We start from the raw sequence: 12,427 nt of genomic DNA on the forward strand, positions 1-12,427 counted from the left end.
AAGGACTTACAGGTGGTATGGATATGGGTACCTGCTTTCTAAGTGATATAAATCATTTGGGTGATAACGTTTTATTTATTATCATAAGTTTATGATTGCATAAATTATCTGAAAATGTTGGTCTTTCAATTTGAAAAGATGCCAATGTTTGGTTACATCATGTATAAAGACAATGAAAAATTTAAATATTTGTTTATTAGACCTTGGCATATAGAAATTTAAAAATCTTTAAATCAGTTTACTAATGATGCCTACTTTGAACAAATTTTAGGTAACTATTTGAGCTTAAATATTTTATGAGGCCATTGAATTCCTAATTTTATTAGTCCTTTTAACCTACTTGGACATAGGTAGCAAGCATTATAATTCCAATTTTTCAGATATTTAATCTCAAGGATTAAGAAGTATATTGTCAAAAATCTCATGGTGAGTCAGTAGTGAAATTTTGGAGATTCTATTGTTTTCATCTCATGCACTTTTCTAATATGATTTTACGTATTATTTCTGTTACAATATTATTTTTGGTATCTGTTGTGATGATCTAAGTATTCATCTTTTGGAATCACTAATATTCAAAAATAGCACACCATACTAATTTAACATCTGTCAAATATTTATTCTTTGCACTGTACTTGTTCCAGCTTTTCAAGTATGCTAATTTCACATTTCTAATATTCAGTGTCAATAGTGCATGTAATCAGTCTATCGTACCTAGGATTCTACAAAATAAGTGTATTTTTCTATAAAGCATTAAATTTGAGATTCATTAAAAGAAATGTATTATCCTAACACTTTCTGATCAATTTTGCTTTTTGCTATCTGGCTTGAATTGTCATAGTTTTTCCGAGAATATTGCTAGAAAATTTTTATTTAAAGCACCTCAAATTGTTCACATCTGAAATTATTTTCAATGAGAACTGCACCCACCTATTTAAGAGACGTCTATATATTATTCTGAGTGCACTTTAGAGTAGAAAAATTGTCGGATATGAAGTTTCTTATTGTAAAATCTATTTTAACTTTTATCATTGACTAAATCATAATGTATATGCTACAAGAGTGTGTGTAAGTTACAACAGTTTAAAAAATGTCTGATACTTATTAGGTCATTTGTCATTCTAGAAACTTGTGATTCTTCTAGTATGTAGCTATTATACCTGTGTTGATCGTCTGTTACTCGAGGGTAACGTGTGCAAATGAATATTGTGGTTTAATGTGCTCATCCAGGAGAACACTCATCTGAATTTGCTGTATTTTATTTTCTAGATTGCTCTGAGAGGTCCACCTGGCCCAATGGGTCTAACTGGAAGACCGGGTCCTGTGGTAGGTCACCTAATAACATAGTGTATGCTGAAATTCCCGTATTAGTAGTTTCTTGTGCGACTTTGGTCAGGCATTGTCCATATCTCTCGCTGGTGAAAGTAAGGGACATAATATCTACTTATGCTTGATTTTATTTCCATTGCAAAACTATTAACTTTTCAAACTATAAATATAATTTATTTACATAATAGTTAGAGTTACTAAAGTTCATTTTTACAGTAAATTCTTGAAACTTAATTTTATGCTAAGCAGAATTTCTACTAAAAAAGAAAAAATATTTGAGGCCACTGAAAATTATTCCATAATCTTTGGAGACTTGGCTTAAACTTTAAGCTGCCTTCAGGATTCCATAGTGCTTCAGAGATTAGAGCAATTATTTTGTCTTTTAGAGACTTTTGGAAAATAATTGTTTTATTTTTCCTTACTAGCTTGCTGATAAGCTGTTATATTCTATATATTTTTAAACATTTCAGGTATTTTGAAACTTACCAAATGCTGAGCAGTGTAGCAGTTCACAAAAACACAGATTCTTATTAAGTCATATTTTTTTTCCTAAGAGAAAAGAACACTGTAGGATTCCAACTTGAGTTCTCATTGATTTTTAGAATTAATGAAATAATTTCTATTTTAATTATGTGTTTTTGATATAAAATGCTGTACTGAGATTTCATGTGATCTTATATGCTCAACATGCTTTGTTAAAATAATGGTATTTACAGAAATTATTACTCTGAACATTAAAATTTTACCTTTCATTTACTTAGTAGACACAGCAAAACTATTTTATTCAAACTTGAATCAAGTAAATAGTCTCTTAATTATTTAATCTGTTTTACTGATCTTATTAGGATGATAAGTAGCTTTCTTCAAGTTTATTCAAGTTTTTTATGTACTTTTACATAAATTTATAGTTTTCTTAATTCAATCTTGAAGTTTTATGACATTTTATGTATTTTGAAGGGCTTTACACTCAATCATATGAACTCATGTGGCACGTGTTCTGGCAGTATGTTCCACAGAATTAAATTATGCATGTTTCTAAATGCCTTATTATGTATTTATTTTGTAGTTTTACTGTTCTGCCTCTCAAAACATAATCAGGAACACGGAAGATTTCATACCATTTAACAAAGGAAGAAATAGAGTTAATATTTAATTGCTTGTTAGTAATAACAAAGTTACATGACTAAGGAAAGTCAACAGTATGCTAGTGCTTTGTAAATTTGCTGGCAGAAGAATTACCTGTATATTTTATTAAAAGTGAAAGTTTCTGGGGCCTTGAACTCAAGACTCTGCTGATGCAGAGTTGGGATTGGAACTGGAAAATTATATTTTTAATCAGTGCAGCAGACTGATTCTTATGGCCAAGCATGTTTGGGAAACACTGCCTGTTGCTTAATTTAAAAATGTCAGTCTAGGGTCTCTAAAGTTGTATTTTCCAAAGGAATTTCCTTACTTATCATCCTGACAGACTCAAGCCCTGTGGATCTGTAGAGGGTAAGGGCAGTGATGAGCAGAGCCAAAGAAAGCATGTTATATTAAGTGGTTTTCACCAGTCGTTAAGGGTCAGACAACCATAGCATGTTGGCAATGAGAAATCATTGACAACCATGTACAGATTCTCAATATACTATCCAAGATGAATTGATTTTACTGCTTAAGTCTTTGTTATAGAAAGTTTTAGCTTCCTAAAAATATTAATGGTAGATATTGACAAAAAAATCCATATTGTATACACCATTTTCTCTTCTATTATCCTTTGCTCCAAAACATCAAATTATTACAGACCTTCAAAAATCCTGATTCTAAATTCCAAAAGTATTTTATGTATCAAGGTTTAAAAGAGAAACAATATTTTAAGACATAAATATGTGCATTGCTCCAATGAAAAACTCTTTTATTCAATTATTTTTTCCATTTACTTTTATAAATGAAAGGAGATCTATATTATAAAATATGCAGGAAACATAGAAAATATTCTTTTCTCTATTCTGTTACTGTCAATTATTGCATGACGGTTTTTAGAATAAGTGTTTGGGCTAAGTAATTATGATCTGTTGAGTAGGTAGTGTTTAAATATAGAAGATATAATATAGTAAATTAATTAAAAGTAAATTGACTTTTAATTGCATTCAGTTGTGTGATTTATAATCTGATTTAATGTAGAACCCCAGCTTCTCTCTTGAAGAAATTTAGTTGTAAGAATTCTTAATGGGAAGCTTGAGAGTCATTGTTCTTATAATTTTCAAGATTGGAATATTCATTTTTACAATGTTTTGGGAGATTTATTAATACTTGCCATGTTTTGGGGAGTTATATTAATAGTTATTTTACTTTGGAGCCACCAGGAGGCTCTAGATATCTAGCATTTTCAGACAGCATGATTTTAATCTTTTTGTACTTTGATTCAATGCACTGTTTAATTGAATCTGTATTGATTTAAATAAATTAGAAACTTCTGAAACACACAAAGTATCCTTCTTCAGCATGAAGTAACTATTATCACCATGTTCAATTTTAATGTTCTAAAGCTTTTTAGGAGAGTGAATGGCCTAGTATTTATTTTTAAAACTCACAACACTTTTATAACGTAATTTTATATTTTTTCCAGCTAATATTCCAAGTTTTTGTTGCACTTTTTGAATTATATAAATGTTTGTAAGAGATGTTTGTCATAAGGACTTCTTCTCCTGGGGAAAAAGACCAATCTAGGAAAAAATGCTTTGACATTATTTCAGGACAATGATAATGACAACATTAGCATCTGTTCTTGACATTTCATTGCTATAGAATTCAGTGTCTGAGAAATTTCTGAGTATAAAAGCATGAACATTTTGCCAAGTTGTATAAATGGATTCAGTGTGTACCCAATTCCATAAAAATGTGTTTCCTCAGTACTCCACCCCAGTGTAATGATAAATAATGCCTGTGTATCGTCGTAAGTGCTCTGATGGCACACACATTAAAGAACATTTCAAAGTGGTTTCGCGAAATTGGCTTTTTTGTAGTTATCAGCAAAATATAAACTTTCAAATATAGCTCACATACTGGAACACAATCAGAGTCTGAGATGAGATGTAAAGGACTTGAAAATTTTTGTATTAATTAATAAAATCATACTATTTGATGAAATGTAGTTTCAATAATGTTTACTTGAAGTGAAAAGTGGTTAGGGAATGATAAAATTAAATCATTATATGCTTACTTTTTCTCTGTAGGGGGGACCTGGTTCCTCTGGGGCCAAAGGTGAGGCTGGTGATCCAGGTCCTCAGGTAAAAATTAATCTATTTCACTTCTTTTATTTTTGATTCTATTTTATCTCTTAGGGGAATTGAAGTATCTGCCATCTGTTTTATGAGTAAAGAAATTACATTATGTTTAAGCTCTTTAATTAAAAAACCTCTAATGGCCAGTTGGCTGCCAATCACTTGATTAATTTAAACATTATTAAAAGAAGATAATAAGCTAGGATGGGAACATCTTGATAGTAATAGGTCTTCAGAATGTTAAATTGACTTGAGATTGTACAGAGCAGCGTGTTGTATATTTTATGTTGTTATACAATTGCATAGCTACGATTACAACTGTACCTACAGTGGCCCTGCCCCAAGCCTAAGATGTTTTCTATGGAGAGTAAATCTAGCAAACCTCAGAAAGGGTATTTAATATGCCTCAAAGAAGCTAACTTTCAACCTTCTGTAGAGCTAAGGAAATTAAGAGAAATTGAGGACATCTGAGCTGAAATTTTTAAAAAGATATTAGATTATATTTACATGGTGCCCAATTAAAAGTATTATTTTTCCTTTGATGGGTAATAAGTAGATAGAGACATCCACTATAAGCACATTATGAAATAAACTCATTTTAGAAAACAGAAAAGCAAACTGTGATTATTTTTAAAATACATTCATTTTTAATGAAAATGCTTCTGATATACTCAAAACATATACATTCAGACTGGGCTGTAGGATCTCTCAAGTGTCCATTCAACTTTTTTTTAAATTAGTTTTATTTTAACAATATTATAATGTAAAATTGAATTTGAACACCTTTCTGTATTCTTCATAACCACCACCACAGTCACCAGGGTAGAGAGCAGTTCTAAAACCCTGAATAATTTCTTGGTGCAACTTTAGAGTCATATTTTCCTCCTACCCTAATACCTGACAACCACTGATCTGTTTTTCATCATTAAGTTTTATGTTTTCAAGAATACCTGGTAAATGGAATCATACATTATGTAATCTTTTGAGACTGGCTTCTTTCTCACCATAATGCCTTTGGGATTCATTGTAGTTGATGAGTGAATCAATAGTTTATTCCTTTTGGTGGCTGAGTAGTATTCCCTTACATGGGTGTGTAAAAGATAATGATGTATCGATACTTAAGAAGTTAGGGAGTTTAATCTTTTGCAAAGCTTGTAAACTTTTGGATCAAACTCACCTCTTTACAAAGTAGATGTCTGAAAACATGCTGCAGTACTCTTCATGGATTTTGCAGTTTTCCTTAACTCCTCAAGTCCAAAGAGATGCAATATCAAATGAACAGTCATTTTCATTAAAAACTAACAAGATTTGTCCTGTTCTTATTGTCCTTTGTCTTCCAGCTGAGGTATAGGATAAAGTTTTCCTTGCTACAAAATTTTTTAAAAGCTATATTACTTTAACCTTTAATCATTAGACAACCTTAATTTCATATTTCCATAATCAACATTTCACAACAATCATAGGAATTATTTGTAATTTCAAATGTGTCTTCCAGTTTCTACCACACTTATTATATACATACTTTTTAACTAAAAAAGGGTATAGTGAATTAAATAGATCATATAATCTTTATATTGGAACTACATTTGATCTATTATTAGCTGTGTAATTTTATTTTAAAAAACGTGTATATCAATTCACACATTATATTAAATATTGATATAACACTGTATTCTACTGCCTCAAGAAAGAAAGATAATGAGAATCTTTGAATGTTAACCTGATACGGCATGGTTCTAGTCAGTAATTTGTATTAGGGGTTGCCAAGTCATCCTCCAGCATTTTGTAGACAATTGAAAGGAACATGTACCAGGCACAATGCTATAAATTGTATTAGTATGATGCAAAAAAGACAGATTTAGTCCAAAACCACTATAGTCAGCAATTTAATGGGAGATTCAGCTACGGAAAAGGAGACGATTATAATCCAATATGATACCTGTTATAAAAGAATAAATATCTTAGGAGAGAATCTCCAAAAAATAAAGGGAAAGATGAAGACAAAGCAGTTGGAAAGAGAAGAGGAATGAAATGGATGTTTAAGAGTGTTTTCAGTCAAACACCAAGGTTTTGAGAATTAAATGAGTAATTGAGGATTTTTTTTTTAAAGTTTAAAATATCACTTTGTATTCGTTTTGTTTAAACGTAATCATATGCCTATATAAACTTCATAAAATAATAGTGACCTTTTTGGCAACATGCCATTTGGAAAAATTGATTCTTTTGTCTTCCACTTTATCTGGATTTTTACATAAGAAATCATTTTCTGGTGCTGAAATGATTAAGGTTAAGCTAAGAAGATATAAATTTCTAAAACCACTTCACTTAATGTGATTGAGTTCATTGATTAATAATTCTATAAAATGAATTAATTTTGATGTTTTCATACAGGGCCCTCGTGGTGTCCAAGGTCCTCCAGGTCCAACAGGAAAACCTGGAAAAAGGGTATGGTTGGTGTTAGTTGTGTATTTTGAGGGCATCTGAAATTGTCAGTTATTTTACTTTCTTTTACTCTGTGTGAGTTGGAATCCCTTTTGCTTAGTCATGTTCTTGGTATTATCAGGGTCGTCCAGGTGCTGATGGAGGACGAGGAATGCCCGGAGAACCCGGGGCGAAGGTCAGGAGCTCATCTCATACGTTTGTATATTCAGATCTTATATCTCAGTTCACCTCTGAAAATTTCATATTTTAAAATAAAGTTTCCTGATAGGAAAGAAAATTTCACATTGAAATTACAGTATGGAGTTAGCCTGGGAGTGTGATGAAGATGATGATGATGACGATGATGTTTATTTTACAGGGGGATCGAGGATTTGATGGACTTCCAGGTCTGCCAGGTGACAAGGGTCATAGGGTAAGATATACGATTCTGTCCCTTTTTTATTTTATTATTAGGGATAATGTGGGAATACTACGAAATATTTCAAATCAATACATTTTAAGAAACAAGAAGAAAATTTAAGTGTTTGTGAACTCATTTAAATTATTATATCTACTTGAAGAAAGAAATGTAGAATTACAAATGTGATATCCCATGTAAGTTCTTTCATTTCTTTTAGATGTTAAAATACTCATTTTATGCAAACGTAAGTTAGAGGTAGAATCATTATGTACATGTGTATCATATTTATCATATTTATAGAAGAACAAGTGTAGAGATTTAATTTTGCCTATAATTTTTTGATAATTACCTCAATTTCCTTCTTATGTTTTGTCTGTGGAAATATATGCAAAAGAGGACACCTGTAGGCAGTTTGCCATTAATGTAACAATATACCGGGTACTGTATTTTATTATACTAATTAGATGGTTCTAGTAGACAGAGACAGCACAGGCTATTTCTTTGTGATAATATGAATTTGCAGTTCAATGCAAGAGTTTATAACCAGCTAAAGTTAAACAAAACACGATGCTGGACAGCAACCCAGTCAATATTTTTAGTGGGAAGTTGAGCAAAGAAGTGGTCTTTCAAAAAAAAGATCAGCTTTGGATCTTCACATTTTTCTTCTGCAGAAATTGAGAATGAAGGTAGGACAACCTTTAGAAAAATTGAATAATATGAAAAAAAAGAAAAAAAGAGAACCCTATGAATATTTAGCAAGAAATTTAGTGCATGCCTACCACATGTCAAGAGAAATAAATAATTTTGTTTTTATTAAATCCAAATTTTCTTTAGTCTTTTAAAGTTCTTCTGATTTAATATGAATTATTTTAGAAGCAGAAAATTTTTAAATTAAATAAAAATCATCAAAGTATATCCATGTTTAGGACAATCTTCAGTAAAATGCTTTTCTAAATGGTTTAGTTTCTAATAATTAAATGTCTGAAAAATTTTTTGGGGTATTTTATTTAAACCTTTTTAAAGTTGAGAGAACATTTTCTCTAGCATACTAGTATGTAAAGTCGGTTAATGTAAAATTATGATTCATCTCTGAAGTTTTCTGAGAAGGGAGAACAAAGCATAAGTTTTTTCTGCCCAATGTTCTGTTATATTTGGTAGGATAACTGTAGGATAGACTTCTAAATATACTGCTTTATTTCATATTGTAATTATATTTGGATTCATTTAATAGGGTGAACGAGGTCCCCAAGGTCCTCCCGGTCCTCCTGGTGAAGATGGAATGAGGGTATATTAAATTTTATTTCCTTTAAGAAATATTTAAAATTAAAACTTAGAACAAAATTGTGTTGAAATGTTACGCTGTCTGATTGTATCACTGTCCCATTCATTTTGTCAATGACAGGGAGAAGATGGAGAAATAGGACCAAGGGGTCTTCCAGGTGAAGCTGTAAGCAAGTTTCTTTATTTTTTATATAATATCCTGTTTTGGAGGAATAATAATTGGTGTTACATATACAAAATCAATAATAAACTCAGGTGACTATTGCAATCTTACCTATGCTAACCAGGTAGCATAACAAAACAAAAAAAAACCTAAAAAGTGATACCTAGAGCTCTTTTTTTGTTATTGAGAAAGTCTTAGACAAGAGAAAAAAATGTGGGCAATAACATCTTGTCAGTCAAAAAACCTTACCTAGTTTTTGTTGCTGTTTTTTTGTTTCATTTCAATTCTTTATACCATCAATAGTTCCAGAATCTATTTATGTGTTTAGATAATTTAATCTTATTACCAGTAGAAACAAAAAAACGAGATGCTTAGTATATACCAGATATAACTATAAGATATGCTAGATTTTATCATTTTTTCCACGGAATTTTACAACTGAGGAAAGTAAATTGGGAAGGTTTACCCAAAGCTAGTTAATCAAAGAACCAAACTAGAAGCAGGCTTCCTAATTTTAGTCCTAGCTTGTGACATTACAGAGCCTGTCAACTCAAAGGCACAGTGGCTCAAGTGAATATGAGAGACAGTATATCATTGTACTGATTTTTCTGAAGAAGAACAGATGGAGGAGGGGGATGAAGAAGAGAAGTCGACTGTTTAAATAACAATAATTTTAAAAATCAAAAAAGTGGTTTCTCTAATCTACATATATAGTTATCTAGCTGTTTGTTTCTTTTTCTCAGTAAAATATTCTCTCGGGATGGAATCTACCTAAATGTGAAATAAATGAGACTCAGGACTCTTTTATTTGTGTAGTCTATCTGATTGAATAAGAGTATTTATAATAAGATTCAGTGTTGCCATTCAAATTGGGAAATGACACAGAAGTGACTTATTTAAAGCATTAAAATATCTCCTATTTTTAAAATTTTCCGAGTGATTCATATGTAAATTTATAGAATCAAAGATACAGTTTCTGGTTAAAGACTCACTTACCCATTTTGACCTTTGGGTCAGTATAAGTGCTAAGTATTTGTGTCATATGAAGATAGTATTTTAAACAAAACTTTTAGTGTTTTAAAAGAAGATGAACAAATATTTTTAATCTAAACATTACATTAAGATTTCTTTAAAGAAAGAGGTGTGTTTTGAAGGCATTTCTTATGAAACTGTGTTTTTCTTTTCCTCCTAGGGTCCACGAGGTTTGCTGGGACCAAGGGGAACTCCAGGACCTATAGGGCAGCCTGTATGTATTGCTGAAAACAATCAAGATTTTCTAGGGAAGGCTTGTTACCAGACTTTTCAAAGCTGAGAGGCTGTGAGCTTTCAGTAGACAGCCAGGTGTTTACTGCTGTATTCTAGGACTGAATGATGCTGCCTATCGGTTTAACTGATCATTCCCCACTCCACCTGCTTCTTTCCTTTTAGTTTGTCTGTTTTACTGTTTCATGCCAAATTCCCCACACACAGTGGAAAATGCAGCTAGCTCATCTCCATGGACATGGAGTGGGGAATATAGATTTGCTTTTTTCCCTCATTTTCATTAAATTCTAAAATGATTTTTAGTCACCCTAGGCTAGTGGTTGTCACACTATTAAGATCTGCCTTATTAATTTTCTGTTACAGCATCTAAACTTGTAAACACCTATGTGTATTTTTTTCTTCACTAAAGGGTATTGCAGGTGTGGATGGCCCCCCAGGACCAAAAGGGAACATGGTATGTAGAAAATGTCCATAAGGTAACTCATTTCTGCAATCTAAGTACCAACAAACCACCTTTGTTGCTAAATCTAAAATTAACATTTCTCACAATGTTTTGCTAAATGCATTAGCTTCTGTTAGCATTAATATTTTGCAAAATTTTCCAAATTTTCTATACAGAAACCTGTTTCGGGGACTATTTTTCAATTGAGAAGAAAAAACCCATTGTGTAAAATAGTTCTATTAAAGACTCTTTATATTTTCCTATGGCAGGGTCCCCAAGGGGAGCCTGGACCACCAGGTCAGCAGGGGAATCCAGGACCTCAAGTAAGTCTAAGCCGTCACAGCTTTTTTGAGATTATGGGGTAAGGCGATATCTTTTTACAAGAAAATTGACAGCCTCAGAACTTTCTATGTGGGGCTAACTGTTTACATTGTGAATGTAGGAAAATTATTTTTTTTAATTAAAAAATATTTGAGTAAATTTGCAGGGGCCTCTTTCTTCCTAGAGAGACCTGGGTTATTCAGTGTTCGTGGAATGCCAGGACGAATAGCCACACCTGCAGGAGGGTTCTGAATAGGATCATATGACAGTCCTGTTGCCAAAAGAGCAGCTTGTGTAAAACTGACAGTGTTCCAAAACTTTCTGGGGAATGGGGTGTGGGGGAATATATTTGAGTCTCATAACTCATTTCATGTAAAATACAGGGCTAATTATTTACTATTTTAAGAGTATATTCTTATGATGTGATTCCTTACATTTGAAATATATTCTTTCAAAATAGGGTCTTCCGGGTCCACAAGGTCCGATTGGTCCTCCTGGTGAAAAAGTAAGTTACTCTGTTGTTCTAGTAATGTCTGGTAAACAGGCTTGGGTTGGCAACCTTAGGCAGGTATAAGACCTGCCATTTTTGATAAGATATCTAGATGGCTCAGCATATAAAGAATTAACCTGGAGTTAAATCATGAAAGTAAAGTGTGAGCAGAAGTCATTCATACATCTCTGAACTGTCAATGATAAGATTTCACAGTTTCCATTTGGAGAGTTTCCAGACGTGATGGTCTCAGCTCTATTCATTTCAGAAATGTACTGGTATGAGTGAATGTTTTCTCTTTATTTTGGTTCTCCTTTAATTTCTCATTATTTAAAAAATGTAATTAGGCTTACGTGTGACAAAGGGCTCCTAGCAAGATCTAATTAAGGGTAATTGTGATGTTATCATTGCCACCATTTCTCATGTATAAATGGCAAAGATGTTCTTGTTAATAACTAAATGTCTGGATCAAAGCAAGAATACATCTTTAATTAAAGAGATGTCTTTTTTTCCTATCTTCTCTGACAGATTCCCTAAGAAATACTTCCTGTCCCCTACAGTTACAGAACAGTGTCAGCTAGTTCTTTCTCGTATACTTCTTATTTTTGTTGATTTCTATGAATATATGATTTTTTAAAAATTAGCTTTATTGGGTTAATTTTATACCATACAGATTCACTCATTTTTAGTGTAGAAGTCAATGGTTTTTAGTCAGTGTCCAGAATTTTGCCACAATCACATTTTTAGAATATATATCCCACCCCAGAAAGAAACCTTGTGTTAATTTGTCCTCCCATCCCACCCACAGACCTTGGCAGCTGTTGGTCTCCTTTCTATCTTTATAGATTTTTCTTTTCTGAATGTCTCATTTGAATAAGACATATGAATGAGTTGAATATGTGAATTTAATCATGTGAGTGACTATACCATGTGACATTTGTGTCTGGCTTCTTTTATTTGGCATAATGCTTTTGAGGTTTATCCATGTTGTGGAATATATCAGTGCTTTGCTCCTTTTTATTGCCAAATAGTATTC

General features: G+C 32.0%; 1 protein-coding gene across 3 annotated transcripts in view; it reads left to right on the top strand.

Moving 5' to 3' along the window:
• Positions 1-12,427, top strand: part of COL11A1 (collagen type XI alpha 1 chain) — a 189,117-nt gene that overhangs the window by 74,684 nt on the left and 102,006 nt on the right. For all 3 annotated transcript variants that reach the window (XM_072968109.1, XM_072968110.1, XM_072968111.1), the window contains 11 exons: positions 1,267-1,323; positions 4,542-4,595; positions 6,981-7,034; positions 7,153-7,206; positions 7,390-7,443; positions 8,663-8,716; positions 8,834-8,878; positions 10,068-10,121; positions 10,548-10,592; positions 10,850-10,903; positions 11,362-11,406. In XM_072968109.1, the coding sequence (XP_072824210.1) occupies positions 1,267-1,323; positions 4,542-4,595; positions 6,981-7,034; positions 7,153-7,206; positions 7,390-7,443; positions 8,663-8,716; positions 8,834-8,878; positions 10,068-10,121; positions 10,548-10,592; positions 10,850-10,903; positions 11,362-11,406 (570 nt within the window). The remainder of the gene's footprint in view (positions 1-1,266; positions 1,324-4,541; positions 4,596-6,980; positions 7,035-7,152; positions 7,207-7,389; positions 7,444-8,662; positions 8,717-8,833; positions 8,879-10,067; positions 10,122-10,547; positions 10,593-10,849; positions 10,904-11,361; positions 11,407-12,427) is intronic.

The sequence above is a fragment of the Vicugna pacos genome, chromosome 9 (genome assembly GCF_048564905.1).
Source record: "Vicugna pacos chromosome 9, VicPac4, whole genome shotgun sequence".
NCBI classification, from domain to species: domain Eukaryota; kingdom Metazoa; phylum Chordata; class Mammalia; order Artiodactyla; family Camelidae; genus Vicugna; species Vicugna pacos.